Genomic DNA, 21,044 nt, shown 5'->3' on the forward strand with positions numbered 1-21,044 from the left:
AATTATCATGTTTGCATTACTGCAAAACCAGTTTCCTTTAGCCTCTTAAACTTACAGATACATCAGCTGTCAATTAGGCATCATTTTAAAGTTTAAGTTAGTTGACTTATTTAATACATTCATTCAATAAAGAGGAATATGGGTGACAATTTGGCTCATGCATATGATGTAAGCTTTTATTATTGATAGGCTATGTGTCATAAATGTAGGCGGGTGCAACATATATTGTGTCTAGTATGTGTACAGGTTTTTTATACCTGGTATGGACCACAGTGAATTGACAGTGACATTTGGCAACAAGTAAAAATTACACCTTATTTTAGCAATTGATACATGTGTTAGTATTAGTTTTAGCTTCATTTAGATTTGAGTAGTTGTTAGTTCTGTTCACTTTATTTCAGTTTAGTTTTGTTAGTTTATAGTGGGTGTTGAAAACATGAGGAACCCTCATCTTTTGACCGATTCCTGGAATAAATCAATGAACAGCAACACAGCCGACGCAGTGCTCATATCTGTGCCGAGCATTAACAAGAAGTTCAAGAGGAAGTCTCGCGAGCCCAAAAGACTGTACACCAGCAGCACAGAGCCCGTGGAGGTGAAAAGGTACAGAGCAGACATCTTGGATGAGGACTCAGTAGAGGAGACGCCTGAAGAGCCATGTAATGTCAACAGGTTGGCTCCAGTACAGCGACAGCTGATGATGGAAGAAATACCAAGTACTACCAGGACACTAGCAGGATTACCAGAGGCCAAAGTGGCTATATCGTCACCTAGCACTCAGAGTGCTGCTATAGACATGAGGATCGGTAATAATGTTCCTTCTATCACGGCTAAATTGAGCCAGTTACCCATCTCTCAGTACCCTAACCCCCAGACATCCCACTGGCCCTGTCCCATCTCCCAGCCCCAAGCAAACAGACTCAAACTGGGCCTCCGCTCCTCTTTCTCCCCTCTGACAACAACCAACACCGGTCACAACCATCCATCCATCCACCATGTCTTCCCCCAGGACGCCTCTCTGTCCGACCAAGTTGCAGCCCTTTCTGTCGCCGGAGCCTCCCAGACCTCCCAGTGTAACGGGCATGTTATGGAGACCCAGATCCATTCACCCAAGGTCAGCTTATCTCTGCATTTCACCCACACTTTGTTTAAGTGCACAGCGATCAGAATCAGCACCGTATTGAACAGATTCTTCTTATGGCTGGATGACATGTCTAACCACTGTTTGACAATGGAAGCTAATGCACACCTTCAGTTTCTTGTGGACAGGTGCATAGGAGAAGTCCATAGGCAAGAGAAGAGAGGATTCACTGTTCTTTACTTGCAATCAACTTTATTTAGATATTTTACGTTTCGGTCCTTAGACCTTCATCAGGTAACATTTTACCTGATGAAGGTCTAAGGCGCCTTAGACCTTCATCAGGTAAAATGTTACCTGATTTAAGGACCGAAACATTAATTATGTAAATAAAGTTTATTGCAAGTAAAGGACCGTGTCTAACCCTGTTGAAATTAATAATATAGTGACAAAGTCACCCCCTCTTCCGCGTTCAGCATACGCATCAAGGGATTTCATCCGCCATTCATTTTTCCATCGACATTTCATTAAATTAATATAAAAAAATAATTTTACTTGGTCAAACCAAGCGATTCAGCTATATTTAGAATCAGGAGAGACCAGAGAACATTTCACTCGGACCAGAAATAAAACAGATTAAAAAATAAATCTACGTTTTTATTTTTTATGAGGGCAGGAATATGGGTGTGACTTTGGCACTCTATATTAAAAATTAAAGAAATCTGACATTTAGTGGGTGCTTGATGAGAAAGATTTTCATACTGCCCAATACATTGAACTGTTTCTAATCATAGGATGCAATTCTTAAGACAGCATTAGAAATGTCAGTGTTTAACAGTTGAAAATAGTAATTTAATCTCAATCCTAATTATTCATTAATTAATATTCAGACATTAAATCACAATATCTGTCTCTGAAATTAAAAACAGCAACAACGACTTGTCTTGGTGCGTCCCTAAATCACATTTAAAGTCACAACAAATGGGAGTCAATGAACCTGACATTGAAAATATGGTTGAGCTGTTCTCCTACTCCTGTATGGTGCTGATATCAGTTTGAGCCCTGCTTGTTTTCTGCTCCTGCTCTCGCAGGTTGAGCTTAGCTTAGCTTTATAACCCTGGGTTAAGGTTAGCTTAGCTTAGCTTTCTAACCCTGGGTTAGGGTTAGGCTTAGCTTAGCTTTCTAACCCTGGAACACTGCAGTGGTTTTTTCATTCATGGTCCATCGTGACCCAAACGTCACGATTTTTACTGATGGGTCCATCCATCCATCCATCCATCTTTAACCGCTTATCCGGGATCGTGTCGCAGAGGTAGCCGTTCCAGCAGGGGACGCCGAACTCCCCTTTCCCTGGCCACATTAGCCAGCTCTGACTGGGCAATCCCGAGGCCTTCCCAGGCCAGCGTGGAGATATAATCTCTCCACCTAGCCCTCAGTCTGCCCCATGGTCTCCTCCCAGCTGGACGTGCCTGGAACACCTCCCTAGGGAGGCGACCAGGTGGCATCCTTATCAGATGCCTGAACCACCTCAACTGGCTCCTTTCTACACAAAGGAGCAGCAGCTCTACTCTGAGTCCCTCACTGATGACTGAGCTTCTCACCTTGTCCCTAAGGGAGATGCCAGCCACCCTCCTGAGAAAACCCATTTCGGCCGCTTGTATCCGTGGTCTTGTTCTTTCTGTCCCTGGGAGTGAATTAGGCAAATCAGCTGCTGGTGGTCAGTGTTGGTGGTCAAACCAATTTGTTTAGATCAGTGGTTCTCAACGTGGGTCCTTGAAGGGGTTCCATGGGGTCCCCAGCAAAAAGGGGAATCATTTATTTTCACTATTATTCAATCATAAGTAATGACATTTTTGTCATCATACACTTTCTGTAATAAAACATCCTACTGTAAATTATTGATTTATTTTTATTTATGTGTCATGCACCCTAAGGGCCCAACCCACTGTAAAAGCAAAAATCTTACCCGATGGGGGACCCTGGGACAAAATCTTGTCAAATAGTCTAATTTGTGTCAGTTTAGGGGTCCTTGACATAAGAAAAACGAAGAACCACTGGTTTAAATCACAAATTCAATCCTAGTCTGTTGTAGTTTCTTCCTGTGTGCAACAGAATAACCCGTTTATGACATCCTTGTATGGTTGTATAACTGGACCCTTGCCTGTTATCTGCTCCTAGGACTCACCTAGGAGACATGCGGGGATGAGTGCTAACCTTGGGCATGTTCCAGAGGTCAAAGCCATCCAGCAGACCAGGAGGCTCCTGGCCAACGCCCGCGAGAGGACCCGCGTCCACACCATCAGCGCTGCCTTTGAGGCACTGAGAAAACAGGTCTGGCATGTCAGCTGAAAATACACACAAACACACGCACACACACTCAGCCACACATTACACCATCAGCTGCGTCTCAGCTGCGTCTCAGTTACATCTCAGCTGAGACGCTCAAAAGTACCGCTTATAATTATTTTTTAGAGACAGGTATTACCTGTAATGCAGCATGGACTAAAGCTGTGTTCACACCAAGATATTTATTTTTCTCCCTGTCGCTCGATTCAACCCTTTGGAATCGCTGTCGCTGTGTTTAAATCGCTCGTCAACTGGCACAAGAATTGACGGACATCTGGGGGCTAACGTTAGACAGGAATCAGGATGAAAACGCAATGTCATGATGTTTGTCCACTACAAGCCACCGTATTTGTTTACAAGCTAAGCCTATCAGCGTGCTCCTAACGCAAACTTGTGGGTCTATACCGAGACCCACGTTTTCAAGCAGACCAGAGTTTGTTTGTTTGTTCCGCCACAGAGTTCGTTTGTGCTTTCACACCACCCCAAACCAAGTGCACTATCTGAGGAAACGAACTCTGGCGAAACGAAAGTGGACTAAACAGCTTATATGTGAAAGCGACCTAAGCTGGCTATATTACCTCTCCCTCCATCTGTCTTTGTCTAGGTGCCATGCTACTCCTATGGACAGAAGCTGTCTAAACTGGCTATATTACGGATAGCCTGTAACTACATCCTGTCACTGGCTCAGCTGGCTGAACTGGACTACAGCTCTGACGACAACAGTGTGAGCTTCTCTCAGTGTGTGGAGCAGTGTACCAGGACCCTGCAGGCCGAGGGCCGAAGCAAGAAGAGAAAGGTAAGGCTCCACTCATAAATATCTGGACGTAGCTACCTACCATGGGCCCGTCACGTCACGTAGCTACCTATCATGCTCACGTCACGTCACGTCACGTCACGTCACGTCACGTCACGTCACGTCACGTCACGTCACGTCACGTCACGTCACGTCACGTCACGTCACGTCACGTCACGTCACGTCACGTCACTCTTACCATTTTGCTTATTTGGAGCCAGAAGTGATGTGAATTTGGAGAAGGAGAGCTGCAGCGTGACCTGCTACCGTCATCAGCAAGCTGCCCGATCACTGGACAGGCGACCTGTTAATCACGCCCCAAAACATAGTCTGTTTTATCGTCTATTTTTCTCTAAATGGGACCATAATTTACAACATTTTCAAATTTACATTTTTATTGACTTGACACTAGCGATTGAGACCAAACTCATTAGGAAAGTGTTTACTGAGGCCATAAATCAGGTGACAAGTATGGTAATTTCCCCCCTGCAGGCCATTGGAAAGAATGCAGGTTTAAAGCCCCATTCAGCAACTTTTCCAAGTTTCGCTATTGGGGAAACCGCTGCCCTCTGGGTGCAATCGTATCGGTATCGATATCGCCGTTCAAAGTCAACAAAACACAGCGCCAGAAAGCTCTATGTGCTGTGACATCGGGTACTCCCCACGCGATGAAATAATAATCCATAGTTACGTGAAACGTCATTTTCGTAGCAAATCCGCACGAGTTACTTACTTGTTTTCCTGAACACAGCGCTTCAGCTGTACACGGTATGCCGCGCATGCTGTCTCCGGGACGCAGGCACAAAATGCTTAGTGCCACGAGAGGCCTTTGGAGGGCAGTACTGTATGTCACCAATAGAGGCGACATTCTCCCTCAGAATACACTGGACCATCTTCAATGACTAAAACTGTTGTTACCGCTAAAACCGCTGTTATATTAAGGTGAAAAAGTTACTGATTGGGGCTTTAAGTTACTTCCACATTGGCTTCACAAACGGAGCTAGGAGCTAGCCCACTGGCTGCACTGCAAGCTGTGTTCACATGCAGGAACACTCAGTAAACCATCTTCTATAATACAATTGGGTAAGTGGGTGTGGTCAGTCTGTATTTGTGACAAAAGTGATGTCACTCGGGTAGTTGTGTGTTTACAGTAGTGTGTGTGTGTGTGTGTGTGTGTGTGTGTGTGTGTGTGTGTGTGTGTGTGTGTGTGTGTGTGTGTTAACAATATAGCCTATTGAAGAGTGTGTTTGGACAAGGTAAAGCATCAGTAATATATTGGGGAGTGTGTTTGGTAAAGCAGCAGTAAGGTAAAGCATGAGGTAAAGCAGCAGTAAGGTAAAGCAGCAGTAAGGTAAAGCATGAGGTAAAGCAGCAGTAAGGTAAAGCATGAGGTAAAGCAGCAGTAAGGTAAAGCAGCAGTAAGGTAAAGCAGCAGTAAGGTAAAGCAGCAGTAAGGTAAAGCAGCAGTAAGGTAAAGCAGCAGTAAGGTAAAGCAGCAGTAAGGTAAAGCAGCAGTAAGGTAAAGCAGCAGTAAGGTAAAGCAGCAGTAAGGTAAAGCATGAGGTAAAGCAGCAGTAAGGTAAAGCAGCAGTAAGGTAAAGCATGAGGTAAAGCAGCAGTAAGGTAAAGCAGCAGTAAGGTAAAGCAGCAGTAAGGTAAAGCAGCAGTAAGGTAAAGCATGAGGTAAAGCAGCAGTAAGGTAAAGCAGCAGTAAGGTAAAGCATGAGGTAAAGCAGCAGTAAGGTAAAGCAACAGTCAGGTAAAGCAGTAAGGTAAAGCAGCAGTAAGGTAAAGCAGCAGTAAGGTAAAGCAGTAAGGTAAAGCAGCAGTAAGGTAAAGCAGTAAGGTAAAGCAGCAGTAAGGTAAAGCAGGGTGTAAAGCAGCAGTAAGGTAAAGCAGCAGTAAGGTAAAGCAGCAGTAAGGTAAAGCATGAGGTAAAGCAGCAGTAAGGTAAAGCAGCAGTAAGGTAAAGCAGCAGTAAGGTAAAGCATGAGGTAAAGCAGCAGTAAGGTAAAGCAGGGTGTAAAGCAGCAGTAAGGTAAAGCAGGGTGTAAAGCAGCAGTAAGGTAAAGCAGCAGTAAGGTAAAGCAGGGTGTAAAGCAGCAGTAAGGTAAAGCAGCAGTAAGGTAAAGTAGGGTGTAAAGCAGCAGTAAGGTAAAGCAGCAGTAAGGTAAAGCAGGGTGTAAAGCAGCAGTAAGGTAAAGCAGCAGTAAGGTAAAGCAGGGTGTAAAGCAGCAGTAAGGTAAAGCAGCAGTAAGGTAAAGCATGAGGTAAAGCAGCTGTAAGGTAAAGCATGAGGTAAAGCAGCTGTAAGGTAAAGCATGAGGTAAAGCAGCAGTAAAGTAAAGCATGAGGTAAAGCAGCAGTAAGGTAAAGCAGCAGTAAGGTAAAGTAGGGTGTAAAGCAGCAGTAAGGTAAAGCATGAGGTAAAGCAGAAGTAAGGTAAAGCATGAGGTAAAGCAGCAGTAAGGTAAACCATGAGGTAAAGCAGCAGTAAGGTAAAGCAGCAGTAAGGTAAAGCAGCAGTAAGGTAAAGCAGCAGTAAGGTAAAGTAGGGTGTAAAGCAGCAGTAAGGTAAAGCAGCAGTAAGGTAAAGTAGGGTGTAAAGCAGCAGTAAGGTAAAGCAGCAGTAAGGTAAAGCATGAGGTAAAGCAGCAGTAAGGTAAAGCATGAGGTAAAGCAGCAGTAAGGTAAAGCATGAGGTAAAGCAGCAGTAAGGTAAAGCAGCAGTAAGGTAAAGCAGCAGTAAGGTAAACTAGGGTGTAAAGCAGCAGTAAGGTAAAGCAGCAGTAAGGTAAAGCATGAGGTAAAGCAGCAGTAAGGTAAAGCATGAGGTAAAGCAGCAGTAAGGTAAAGCAGCAGTAAGGTAAAGCATGAGGTAAAGCAGCAGTAAGGTAAAGTAGGGTGTAAAGCAGCAGTAAGGTAAAGCAGCAGTAAGGTAAAGTAGGGTGTAGTAAGGTAAAGCAGCAGTAAGGTAAAGCAGCAGTAAGGTAAAGCAGCAGTAAGGTAAAGTAGGGTGTAAAGCAGCAGTAAGGTAAAGCAGCAGTAAGGTAAAGTAGGGTGTAAAGCAGCAGTAAAGTAAAGCATGAGGTAAAGCAGCAGTAAGGTAAAGCAGCAGTAAGGTAAAGCAGCAGTAAGGTAAAGCAGCAGTAAGGTAAAGCAGCAGTAAGGTAAAGCATGAGGTAAAGCAGCAGTAAGGTAAAGCATGAGGTAAAGCAGCAGTAAGGTAAAGCAGCAGTAAGGTAAAGTAGGGTGTAGTAAGGTAAAGCAGCAGTAAGGTAAAGCAGCAGTAATATATTGGGGAGTGTGTTTGGTAAAGCAGCAGTAAGGTAAAGCATGAGGTAAAGCAGCAGTAAGGTAAAGCAGCAGTAAGGTAAAGTAGGGTGTAAAGCAGCAGTAAGGTAAAGCAACAGTAAGGTAAAGCAGCAGTAAGGTAAAGCAGCAGTAAGGTAAAGCATGAGGTAAAGCAGCAGTAAGGTAAAGCATGAGGTAAAGCAGCAGTAAGGTAAAGCAGCAGTAAGGTAAAGCATGAGGTAAAGCAGCAGTAAGGTAAAGCAGCAGTAAGGTAAAGCATGAGGTAAAGCAGCAGTAAGGTAAAGCAGCAGTAAGGTAAAGCAGCAGTAAGGTAAAGCATGAGGTAAAGCAGCAGTAAGGTAAAGCAGCAGTAAGGTAAAGCAACAGTAAGGTAAAGCAGCAGTAAGGTAAAGCAGCAGTAAGGTAAAGCATGAGGTAAAGCAGCAGTAAGGTAAAGCAGCAGTAAGGTAAAGCATGAGGTAAAGCAGCAGTAAGGTAAAGCAGCAGTAAGGTAAAGCAGGGTGTAAAGCAGCAGTAAGGTAAAGCATGAGGTAAAGCAGCAGTAAGGTAAAGCAGCAGTAAGATAAAGCAGGGTGTAAAGCAGCAGTAAGGTAAAGCAGCAGTAAGGTAAAGCAGGGTGTAAAGCAGCAGTAAGGTAAAGCAGCAGTAAGGTAAAGCAGGGTGTAAAGCAGCAGTAAGGTAAAGCAGCAGTAAGGTAAAGCAGCAGTAAGGTAAAGCATGAGGTAAAGCAGCAGTAAGGTAAAGCAGCAGTAAGGTAAAGCAGCAGTAAGGTAAAGCATGAGGTAAAGCAGCAGTAAGGTAAAGCAGCAGTAAGGTAAAGCAGCAGTAAGGTAAAGCAGCAGTAAGGTAAAGCAGCAGTAAGGTAAAGCATGAGGTAAAGCAGCAGTAAGGTAAAGCATGAGGTAAAGCAGCAGTAAGGTAAAGCATAAGGTAAAGCAGCAGTAAGGTAAAGCATGAGGTAAAGCAGCAGTAAGGTAAAGCAGCAGTAAGGTAAAGCAGCAGTAAGGTAAAGCAGCAGTAAGGTAAAGCAGCAGTAAGGTAAAGCAGCAGTAAGGTAAAGCAGCAGTAAGGTAAAGCAGCAGTAAGGTAAAGCAGCAGTAAGGTAAAGCATGAGGTAAAGCAGCAGTAAGGTAAAGCAGCAGTAAGGTAAAGCATGAGGTAAAGCAGCAGTAAGGTAAAGCAGCAGTAAGGTAAAGCAGCAGTAAGGTAAAGCAGCAGTAAGGTAAAGCAGCAGTAAGGTAAAGCAGCAGTAAGGTAAAGCAGCAGTAAGGTAAAGCAGCAGTAAGGTAAAGCAGCAGTAAGGTAAAGCAGCAGTAAGGTAAAGCAGCAGTAAGGTAAAGCAGCAGTAAGGTAAAGCAGCAGTAAGGTAAAGCAGCAGTAAGGTAAAGCAGCAGTAAGGTAAAGCAGCAGTAAGGTAAAGCAGCAGTAAGGTAAAGCAGCAGTAAGGTAAAGCAGCAGTAAGGTAAAGCAGCAGTAAGGTAAAGCATGAGGTAAAGCAGCAGTAAGGTAAAGCAGCAGTAAGGTAAAGCATGAGGTAAAGCAGCAGTAAGGTAAAGCATGAGGTAAAGCAGCAGTAAGGTAAAGCAGCAGTAAGGTAAAGCAGCAGTAAGGTAAAGCATGAGGTAAAGCAGCAGTAAGGTAAAGCAGCAGTAAGGTAAAGCATGAGGTAAAGCAGCAGTAAGGTAAAGCAGCAGTAAGGTAAAGCAGCAGTAAGGTAAAGCAGCAGTAAGGTAAAGCATGAGGTAAAGCAGCAGTAAGGTAAAGCAGCAGTAAGGTAAAGCATGAGGTAAAGCAGCAGTAAGGTAAAGCATGAGGTAAAGCAGCAGTAAGGTAAAGCAGCAGTAAGGTAAAGCATGAGGTAAAGCAGCAGTAAGGTAAAGCAGCAGTAAGGTAAAGCAGCAGTAAGGTAAAGCAGCAGTAAGGTAAAGCAGCAGTAAGGTAAAGCAGCAGTAAGGTAAAGCAGCAGTAAGGTAAAGCAGCAGTAAGGTAAAGCAGCAGTAAGGTAAAGCAGCAGTAAGGTAAAGCAGCAGTAAGGTAAAGCAGCAGTAAGGTAAAGCAGCAGTAAGGTAAAGCAGCAGTAAGGTAAAGCAGCAGTAAGGTAAAGCAGCAGTAAGGTAAAGCAGCAGTAAGGTAAAGCATGAGGTAAAGCAGCAGTAAGGTAAAGCAGCAGTAAGGTAAAGCATGAGGTAAAGCAGCAGTAAGGTAAAGCATGAGGTAAAGCAGCAGTAAGGTAAAGCAGCAGTAAGGTAAAGCAGCAGTAAGGTAAAGCATGAGGTAAAGCAGCAGTAAGGTAAAGCAGCAGTAAGGTAAAGCATGAGGTAAAGCAGTAGTAAGGTAAAGCAGCAGTAAGGTAAAGCAGCAGTAAGGTAAAGCAGCAGTAAGGTAAAGCATGAGGTAAAGCAGCAGTAAGGTAAAGCAGCAGTAAGGTAAAGCAGCAGTAAGGTAAAGCAGCAGTAAGGTAAAGCAGGAGGTAAAGCAGCAGTAAGGTAAAGCAGCAGTAAGGTAAAGCAGCAGTAAGGTAAAGCAGCAGTAAGGTAAAGCAGCAGTAAGGTAAAGCAGGAGGTAAAGCAGCAGTAAGGTAAAGCAGCAGTAAGGTAAAGCATGAGGTAAAGCAGCAGTAAGGTAAAGCAGGAGGTAAAGCAGCAGTAAGGTAAAGCAGCAGTAAGGTAAAGCAGGAGGTAAAGCAGGCTATCAGTAGTTGTGTGGTAGAAATAAAAAGTCATGGAGGACGAGCTTCACACTAACACAGTCTGCTGCTCGAGAAGGAAACTAGCTGAGGGCTTTTCCCCCTGCTGGCTGCCTGTTTGTGTGTGTGTGTGTGTGTGTGTGTGTGTGTGTGTGTGTGTGTGTGTGTGCGTGCACATGTGCGTGCGTGTGCGCTCTGAAGTCCCAGACACCAGATGTTTAGAGTGAAGGGGGAAGTGGAGCTGGCGCCACGAAGGGCAGAGGGCAGCGAGAAGGCACGCGAACTGAAACCACACACACACACACACACACACACACACACACACACACACACACACACACACACACACACACACACACACACACACACACACACACACACACACTTGGCACATTCCCCAGCAGCCTCTCCAACACATTCCCCTGCTCCCCGGGCCATCTGTGTGTGTGTGTGTGTGTGTGTGTGTGTGTGTGTGTGTGTGTGTGTGTGTGTGTGTGTGTGTGTGTGTGTGTGTGTGTGTACCATCTGCTCCGACACACTTTGAAACAAGGAAGGAAAAAAACAGGCTGATCATCAGTCTGTCAGCCGCTCGCTCTGCAGCAGCTGCTCCAGAGACAGGGGGGAGAGGGGTGGGGGGGCTAAATACAAGGACCCTAAAAAAGAAGGATAAGACATCATTCACGGGCCATTTCTATTGAAGTGAATGGGTGGGCAGTGGGCAGTGTACTAAATGTCTGTTTTTCCCCCATGTGCTTTTTTAATCCATCATCTGAAAACACAGAGACACAGGGTCAAACAGCAAAGGCTATTGACTGATGGAGAAAAACATGGAAAATCAAATCTGTTCCAAAAACTTTAATGGAGGACGAACGTTTCAGAGTGAATGTGTAAACTTGAGTGACACAACATGAGGTTGTATTTATTTTAAAACGTGTGACAATTTTGGACGAAAAATACAGACTTGACAAAAGCTTAGTCCCACGATAAACCATCATATCTGTGTCGTTTCACCTTTGATTGAAAAATGCTTCCACCAGATTAAAGGAAAGACATTACGTGAAGTTGACTGATGTTTTTTAATGTAAATGTGTGCATTAGTTTTCCTTATTATTGACCTTTAAATATAGAGACACCTCAACTTCCAGTCACTTCCTGCCATGTAGGTTTCCCCACTGCCACGCCCACCTAGGAGACTAGCAGCAGGTCCTTATCTATTGGAGTCAATGGGAGAAGTGAACGTGATCACAGATTATGATAGATTATTTCGCCCCCATAGTCATCAAAGTAAATATTGCTCCCATTTTCCGCAAGCCACATTTCTTCTGAACATTCTGACACTAAAATTGTATTTTTCAGACAGACAGATCAGGAAAAAATTACCTTTGTTCAATAACTGTCTCTCTCTCAGCAACACAGATTTTGCAACAGGAGCTCACGTTAGCGGGGAGCGATTATACATGTGAAGTTCATCGATGTAGTAGCTAAATCTGTGGTTGGATTTTTTTTTTAATCAAATATCTTAGTTACAACTAGAGTGAGCTAACAAGGGGCAGCTTTGTGTTTATATGTGTGGTGTGTGTGTGTGGCGTTTGGGAACTTAAGATCTGGGCATGGTGGTCCAGTGGTAGTGCTGTCACCTCACACGAAGAAGGTCCCGGGTTGGATTCCCGCCTGGGACACTGTGGGCACTGAGGGTGTGTCCCCATCCCCATGTCCTCAGTGCCTATTGCCCAGGTGGGCTCGTCAAAAGGGCCTTTCTGTGTGGAGTTTGCATGTTCTCCCCGTGCTCCCCTGGGGTTTCCTCCATATAGGAACCCCCCGCTAAAAACATGCAATAAAAATAAAAATAACGTACGATCTCTATCGGTTGGCTTGCTAGGTCAGCATCAATCTGGGAACCCAGAGTCTGATGACTATGATGACTAATATGACTCTGGGACAGACGGATGATATTTCAGGGTTTCCGTCATTGTTTACAGTCTGACGACGTCTCATATGCAGCAATGTATTATTATAATAATAAATTAATATTTAATATTATTATTAGCCGGAATGTCATCTGGACTTCCAATCGATCAACTCCAACCCCATTCTCGCCTCAATTGGACTGTAGACAATAACCACGGCACACGGAAGCAGAAGTCTTTATATAGCGGAAACCCCGAAATATCGTCCATCTGTCCCAGAGTCAATATCAGTTGTCAGACTGATAGACTTTGCGTGCCCAGATTGGGTCATCAGCACTAACCTCACATCACCAGGCTCTCTCTTACCACAACACTTCAAGCGGAGAGTTGACCACCCATTTAGGAGACCGGCAGAGTACCATTTCTTATTATTGGTGGAGCCTGGAGTGGGTTGTCTCTATTTAAAGGTCTCTAATTGGTCTCCAGACATTGGTCTCATGGCTCTGTCCAGCAGCTTGCCTGGGTCCAGACCTTTGAATCCACCCACCATGGAGTTGAGTTTGGCTGTTCTTGGTCTGGCATTGTCATATACAAATGCCTTTTCTCTTGGCCAATCAGCATCAATAAACAGTCCAAAGGGCGGGACCAGCCGTTGTCAAGTACAGTTGTCAAGACTGAGCCGAGGAGTAAACAACAATGGCTGCGGCCGTTGCCTGCTTTGAGGCTATTTTAAATTGACACAAGTACACAAGTACCAATTACTTTGAAATCTGAAGGCACACTGCTTGGAGGGCATTTATTCAATATTTTTTGTTGTGTTTTTTTTTTTACATGTTCACCCGCCTGGAGTAACTTACATAAGATTCAGGCCGATATTATGTTGGACTTGGTCTCTAGTGATTGGTTGGAATTACCCTGGGGGGATCCCATCATAGAAGTAACTCAAACAGAGTGCAATCTCACACTAGAAGATGGAAATGAGTGTACGAGTTGACAATTCAGTCTGAATATCAGGCTAGCCAGCAGCTCCACTCAAGCCAGCAGCCAGCAGCTCCACTCAAGCCCCTGTTTGGTTCAAGATAGAGCTAGATTAGCTAACTACATCATGGTACATCAGTCCACATCACATAATGTGTTTTCTTTAATCTGGTGGAAGCATTTTTCAATCAAAGGTGAAACAACACAGATATGGATGGTTTATGGGACTGACGGTCCCTGCCCGCCCCATTCACTTCAATAGAACTGGCCCCAATGCAAAATTCGAACGTTGTGATTTGAGTGATGTCTTATCCTTCTTTTTGTGGTTCTTTGATGGATAAAGGAGGAGTGCAGCAGAGGGCTAGAGGCTTTCTGGCTAGAATTAAATGCTTTTCTTTCTCAGAGCAGAGCCACTGAGTCTGACAGCAAAGTTTCCAGTGAAAAAGTTTTTTTCCCCTCCTACTGCTCAGCATGCTGATTACCAGAGATGGGAAAAGTCCACACATTCTTTACCTAAGTAGAACTACAGTTACTTGTGGGGGGATAAAGACTGGTATAAAAGTGAAAAAGTGTTTCTACCAGTTGTTTCTGTGCAAAGCTAACTGAAACTCACCTCATATTAACATAATTCAAAGCCTATTAAACTTAAAGGATTAAGTTAAGGAAGATGTATAAAGAGTATACTTTGATTAATAATTTGTGCGATATGGGTTTTTCCACAAAAAAGGTGCACATAATGCATGAGACAAGAGAGACAAACAAAGGTTTCATCGTTTTTGTCTGTCATGCATTAAAACAAAAGTAACTACCCTGTTTTGAAAATGTAAGGCGTAGAAAGTACAGTTATTTGTGTTAAAATGTAGGTAGTAAAAGTAAAAGGTTGACAGAAAAATAAAGTACAGATACCTGAAAATTCTACTTAAGTACAGTAACAAAGTATTTGTACTTAGTTACTTCCCATCTCTGTTGCTCCAGCATGCTGATTGCTATTGACCGCCCACTTTTTGTTTTATGGTCACTGATGATTCAGTAGGTTGCTGGTTGGCTTGGTTCCAGGCTTCAAACTCGTTATATAAGTATTTTTCTAAATGTCTATTGAGAAAATGAATGGGGAATTCTCTTCCAGACCAGGAGACGTCACAGAACTTCACGTGACTTTTGAGGTCACACAAGCAACAGGAGAAGTAACTGAACTGGAACCTTATGGAATAAAGTTGCTTCTTCTCTCATTTTTACACACTTACGGCAGATCTCTGAGCTTTCATTGGGAATAATAACTGATTTGAAAATGTGTCACAGTGGCATCATGATATATATGATATGATATATCTATATGATGATATATATATATATATATATACTGTATATATATATATATATATATATATATATATATATACTCAAAAGTCTTGTATTTTGTTTAAAGGGAATACAGTTGTATGAAAAGGTGAAATTAAATATATAAGCCAAAACAATGGGTGATCGGGAATGACTCCCTTTTGGAGCCAGCCTCAAGTGGCCATTTGGGGAACTGCAGACAGCTTTCATCACTTCCGCATAGGTTTAATCTGTCCAAGCCCGAGCTTGCTGCCTGGTTTGTAAATTGTTTATTTCTCAAATCCATGCTGGATATGGGAGCGATCTCCAAATCTATTCCCCAACTCAAGATTCAAGATTCATTTGAATAGCCATAGAGAGTAATCAGATTGACTTATAGTGAGTAATCAGATTACAAAGAGGAATTTGACTTAGTGCAGTATGCAGTGCAGCGATCGCGTCAATACTAGAAGATGGAGCGAAACAGAAAACAATCTCAAATTATAAAGTGTAAAGTAAAAGTCCTTTAAAGTGACGTATATAATGGGATGGTGGTGGTGGTGGTGTGAGTGTGTATGTGTATGTGTGTGTGTGTCTGTGTGTGTGTGTGTGTGTGCGTGTGTGCGTGTGTGTGTGTGTGTGTGTGTGTGTGTGTGTGTGGGGGGGGGGGGGGGGTAGTAGGATAGTGTCTGTGGGATAATGTCCATGGTGCCCAGTCGTTACAGAGCCGGTTGTGCTAAGGGGTCATCGTGGGGCAGGGAGTGACAAAGTCCTGATTTGTGGGGCTTTGGGGTCTCGTTGAAGAGGCGGATGAATGGCAGTTGGGTAGAAGCTGCCCCTGTGATGAGAGGTTCTCGATTCCGATCTCAGAGTAACTGGAGTTCTGGTGAGAGCTAGTGTGTGTCGTGAGCTGGCAGCTACCTACAGTTGTTAGCATATCTTCTTTCTAGTAGAAAAGCTGATAGCTAAGCTAACCGGCACCATGCCCATCCAACAGAAAACAGGCCAACTTGCGTCGTTCTTTATCCCCATCCTCTCCTTCAATGGTCGCCAACAGGTGAAAGCCAAACCCACATTCACTCTCCTTTTGGAAGGTACCTTGTCTGTCCATCCTGTTTCCTCATTCTTGCAGTTGTTTCTATTAGTTGCTACCTGGAAAAACTAGACGATATGGCGCCGCTGTCGGTGGTGGTGATATCTTGCTGGTTGTGCCTTTAAAAGACAGCTTTTTTATCCCCAGTTTCAGTTTGGACTGTTTTCATGAATTGATTCCTCCTTGTGTTTCAGGAGTGATGATGGTGGACTTTGGACAGTGGGAGGAGGAGAGGAGAGGAGAGGAGAGGAGAGACGAGGAGAGCTCGAAAACAGAGAAGAGGGTACAGCCATAGACTGCTGTCTCACTGAACATCAGCAAATTAAGCCAATGCCTATGGTGCTTTATGGACAACTGCTGAGCAGACAAATAGGCAGTGAGACAGAGTCAAGTGGGCCTGAAGAGGAGAGACGTGAGAGATGGATCTGTAGATCTTCAATTAAAAAACAGACTGAACGGACCAGAAGCCCATTGATTGAGCAGCAGCCTGCTAAACCCCGCAGCAACTCTCTGATAATGGCCAGGGGTTTGGTCAACACAAGAAAAAAAGTTAGACGCTCGGCCGGAGGAAGTCTCTGTAGCATGCCGTCGTCCATTACCGTATTGTAATGCATTGCAGTAACTAAAACAAACAAGCAAACAACTACCTAACGAAGCCCAAAAGAAACAGATGGGAAAACAAGGTTTGCTACTAAAATATGAGCACATGTACTTATCAAACAGAGACAATTAGAAAGAAAGACCTGTCTCCAATATAAGCTTGTACTTCTAAAGGCCTGCTACCCCCTGAGCTAAATAAAGGCCCGGGACAATATGAGAGGAAAGTGGTAAGCATACCACAGGGTTGGGGAGTAATGGAATACATGTATTTAGAATACAGTATTTAAAATACAAAATATCCATTACAGTTACAGTTTCAATGAGTGGTATTCTGAATACATACTGTCCTTAAAATTAGATTACTTTAAGGGATTACTTTATTTGTTTGTTTTGTTTTGTTTTGTTTGAACTTCATATCAATAGCTTACTGCTGGAAATCTCCTTTTTGCCATGCTGAAGGCCTAAAGAGGCGTAAATACTGTGTCTGTTGTTGAAACATGCAGTGTTTTTGAGACAACAGGCTAGCTCCTCAAATGAATGACATTAACATTCACTGTTATACACTGATTATTAGATGTTGTTAAACTCATCACATACAGTAATGCGCTGTAACTTTCTGTCAATGGTTTCACATAGGCCTGTAACATGCTACCAAATGTGTTAGCCATGCATCTTGTACCCAACAGATCATCATGTCATGCTATGTGTTAGCTCAGTGTGTCATCATGCTATAATACCCAGCAGTTCTTCAAACAGGTATGGGTAAAGTGACTTGTTGGTATTTTCTATTACTCGCTCAGTATTGTTTGATGACATGTATACCAGTGAAGAGGTATCATAACATGTTTATCTTCTGTTCACCTAGTTGTACCTTGGTTATTTTTTAATCAAAACATTAAACTATATTTTCTCATTTTAGTTACAATCTCACTACTATAATAAGATGGAGGGGGCAGCGCAGCGCACAATTGGAGGCGAGCATGCAAAGCGTGCGTGGCACACTAGAAATGAGCGGACGAAGCGTGCAACATTTCTAGTTCAGTAGCCTATATTTTTCATCAAAACATCAAGCTAACATTACCTGTTATAATAGTTGCCATTTGGGATGTTGTTTACTAGAATATTTAAAATGTCCTACCATGTCTGTTTGTCTGTCTGTTTGTCTGTCTGCCTGTTTGTCTGTTTGTCTGTCTCTCTTCTTATTTGCGTGTTGATCTGATGGGTGGGCAGTGTGTGTTCCAACTTGATGCAACAGAAGCAGGCTGATGATGATGCACATGTTCATGATCATTCTCATTGTTGCCCATCGGAGCAGTTAGCTTTCTAAAGTCTTTGACATCTGGGAATCCAAACAATGATCAATAAATCCATCTGAAATTATTTTCTTATCAGGTAAATTAATCATTAATAGAAGCACATATTCTTTGCTGGGCCCTTTTCATCAATAGTCTACTATGTCTTATGTTGAGGTAAAATAATAAATCAAGTCATAAATTATGGCAATCTTTTATTAATAAGAAGCATTTGCAGATGGATTTTCACAGTTTATCAGCACAGCACAACATGGAGAAGACCCACTGCTGGAGTAGCATTCCCGACATGACAGTGAGATACGCTCACACCATACACTAGGCTATACCAGGGGTTGCCCAAACGTGTCCATGCCAAGGCCCCCCAAATAGCATTAGCCTTTGGCAGCGGACCCCTATTGCAAGGTACTGTATCATGTCAAACCCATTGACATGAAAATGTCAAAAATCACCTCCATACAACCTCAGAATATATTTCCTTACTTTTACTAGTGTAATAACCTAATAATTACATTTCTATCTCAAATCTTTTCATTTCTATTTTCCATTATAAACATTGTTCCAGAGTCAGACTACTGGATTACCCACACCAGGGGGAAATGACAATGAATGTGATGAAGACCGGCAGGCAATTAGACAGATGGGCATGGCAACTATGATTTGTATGTGGGAGGAAAGGATTCAATTAATATTTATTATCCTGTAGTGTTAACAAATATAACTGAATAATTTCCTTCCTCATAAAGATTTAAAGTTTTTGTTTAAAGCATTTCCATAATTTGCTGAGGCCCCCTTAGTACCCCCTGGGTACTCCCACTTTGAAAACCACTGGGCTATGCCATGCATACTGTCATGCCACCTGACGTACGGCATCCAATGAGGTGTCAAACTTGACTTAACCCTCGTATTGTCTTCGCGTCCTGTTGCTCCTTTTGTCCTCCCGGGTCAAATTGACCTGGTTTTGTTTGACTGCTAAACTAAACTAAACATAATCACCCACTTCTCTGTTATATCTTTCTAGCCCACTTCTTTACTTCTTTACTTACCAAACTGATGTCATTTTGATGGCATCATTTCCATGTTTGGCATCAGTTCCATGTTTCCATTGGAATATCATTGAAATCACACAAAAAGGTATAATTTGATGTAAGTGAGCTCTAGACCATACATTCCAATAGAACGCATCAAATGTTGGTAATGGTTTGGAATGGAGTTGCTAACAAGGTAGGCTACAACAACACAGAATTGGGTGAAAATGTATTCTTCATGGTGCTTTTGTAAACAGTCAATTTGACCTGGAGGACAACAGGGGGGACTAGTCTACAGCAGAAGAGGGAAGCGCTGCATGGATCTGATGGCTCATCCGACAGGTGCTCATTAGTGGGGCAGGTAATAGTATTAGACAAACAGAATCCAGGAGGTCTTGCTTGATATCAGTGCCCAGGTTTTGATGCAGACAACCGTCGATACGCGTTGGTCTGTCTATTTGCCTTGTGCTCGATTAAATATACATTTGTCTACTTGAAGACGGAGTGCCTATTCCATAGTCTGCATCAAAACCTGGGGACTGATATCAAGCAAGACCTCCTGGATTCTGTTTGTCTAACAGGAGGGACTATTAAAAAACATCCACAATTCAATTCAATTACCGGTAGTTCAAATTAATTTTATTTGTGCAGGGCATATGTGATTTTCGGGCAATTTGATGGAAGAAAACCAAATTTCTGATGGAAAAACGTTTCATTTTGGGTCAAATTGCCCAGAGGACCAAAAAACAATTAAATAAACTAAAATCGGGTTATATGTGTTTTTGACCAGCATGTTGGAGCACCCATGCAGTGCACCACATACAGTACATGCATTTCTCCAGCTGCTGTATACAGATCTCTACACTCCATCTGGTGGATAGAAGATGTAAATGCAGTTGACTCCAGTTTGGAGAAATGGAGAGCGGCTGCGTCAGGCAAGTAGAGCTGTCTGCTGAGTGTGAAGGGGCCATGAGCAAGAATGGGGGGAAAAAACAGAAAAAATACATAAAATGCATCTATACTGCTCACATTGGCATAATCCAAGTCTCCTCAAGCCCTGAGATGCCAAGTTGACATTAATAAATAATAATAATAATGGCTGCTGTGTGCACTAAAAGCAAGATATGTAGGAGATGTGGGAAGACTGACAGTGCAGTAGTTACGGGCTTCGATAGAAACTTAGAAATGTGCGCTGTCAAGAAGGAGGAAGCCAATTAAGTGCCTAATAGTGGGGCTGCTCAGTGTCCACGAAGAAATAAGGAAAGGGAAGTGAACAAGATCAGAGAAGAATGGGGGTTATGCTACCAAGACCTCTGGTATCCTCTATGTCAGCCCCTTCTCTTCTTCTCCTGTCTGCAATTTTGTCCTTCCTCTCGTGTCCTCCATCCTCTGATCCATGCATCTTCTTCTTCTTCCCCTGTCATCAGTCAGTTCTTCTTCTTTCTTCTCATTCCTCCTCCCCTGGCTTCTCTGTTTGTTTCCTCTCTTCAATAAATCACCTACCCCGGAAGGATGACATCATCACTGATGACATCACTGATGACATCACGGATGACATCATCACTGATGACATCCTCACTGATGACATCATATGACATCACATTAGTAGGTAATTAGGGCAATCACCTAATTAAAAAAATCTGGCTCCGTCAAGTCACCGGCACGGGTGCTCTTTACACTCCCTGAAAGTTTCAGCCCGATTGCACGTTGAACGGCATAGCTATGAGCCGGACAACAACATTTTTAAGATATAGTAAGTTATTATAGTAAGATGACTGCAAAACTGTTTACAGTTTTTGGATATACAGTAGGCTACTACTGATTTTGTATTGATACAAAGCTGGTTCAAAATTGCCAGAGTATTCCTTTTAAGTGAAGGGCATCGTCTTCCTTAGTGTGGGAATGTTTGGCATGCTGCCAGAGACTTGTACAGTGTTCAATTTAGGCTATGCACTCCAATGAATAGCATTTATAAAAAATATACTGAGAACATTCTCAATGTTTTAAAACAGTTATTCGTAAACAGTTACGAAGCTATACAAGTATAGCTTCGTTTAAATGCTTAGTGTATTGTTTTAATGTGCAAAATAACAATTTTTCAATTGCTTATGTGTGCTGGACTTGTGCAGAATCATAAAAAAAAAAAAAAAAAAGACCGGTAGGCTGCTAGTAGCTTCTAGCTTGCTTGACCCTTTCACACCTAACTATATATACTAGGAGTTTTATTATTTATTTGGCCAGAATGAGAACCACAGCTGATAATAAAAGCAGTCCATGCATGAAATGAAAGAGTTGGATTGTATCCGAGAATTTGAGGTAGTTCAATCCTTGTCCTGCAGAGGGCAGTAATACGCCTAGTAGCGTCTACACGACCGGAAACTTGAAATGAGAAGAAGAAGAACTTGACCCCTGTGCCAAATAGTATTGAATGCAAGATAAAAGCTCTTTAAACAGAGCAGCCACCATGTTGGCCTGAAAAAACGCCTCCTTGCCAATGGAACAACAGCACATAGAGCCATGACAGCCAATCAGAGGTGTCTCCTTCAGGCCAGAATGGCGCGTTTGAGCTGGCGTTGCAATGGAACGATGGAGT

At 43.0% G+C, this 21,044-nt stretch overlaps 1 protein-coding gene across 1 annotated transcript; it reads left to right on the forward strand.

Moving 5' to 3' along the window:
* The first annotated feature begins 275 nt into the window (after positions 1-275).
* Positions 276-17,399, forward strand: LOC310771737 (uncharacterized protein). Its single transcript, XM_083664275.1, has 4 exons — positions 276-1,114; positions 3,257-3,409; positions 4,029-4,220; positions 15,708-17,399. The coding sequence occupies exons 1-4, from the start codon at positions 437-439 to the stop codon at positions 15,711-15,713; spliced, it is 1,029 nt and encodes a 342-aa protein (XP_083520401.1). The 5' UTR covers positions 276-436; the 3' UTR covers positions 15,714-17,399.
* The last annotated feature ends 3,645 nt before the right edge of the window (positions 17,400-21,044 follow it).

The sequence above is a fragment of the Poromitra crassiceps genome (genome assembly GCF_964638095.1).
Source record: "Poromitra crassiceps genome assembly, contig: HAP1_SCAFFOLD_1132, whole genome shotgun sequence".
Lineage (NCBI taxonomy): Eukaryota > Metazoa > Chordata > Actinopteri > Beryciformes > Melamphaidae > Poromitra > Poromitra crassiceps.

Bases quoted from the DNA above. Each gene is read 5' to 3' on its own strand.
- LOC310771737 (XM_083664275.1), top strand. From the start codon at position 437: ATGAGGAACCCTCATCTTTTGACCGATTCCTGGAATAAATCAATGAAC. The intron at 1,115-3,256 runs GTCAGCTTATCT...ATCTGCTCCTAG, and splicing joins CCCAGATCCATTCACCCAAG to GACTCACCTAGGAGACATGC. The intron at 3,410-4,028 runs GTCTGGCATGTC...GTCTTTGTCTAG, and splicing joins TTGAGGCACTGAGAAAACAG to GTGCCATGCTACTCCTATGG.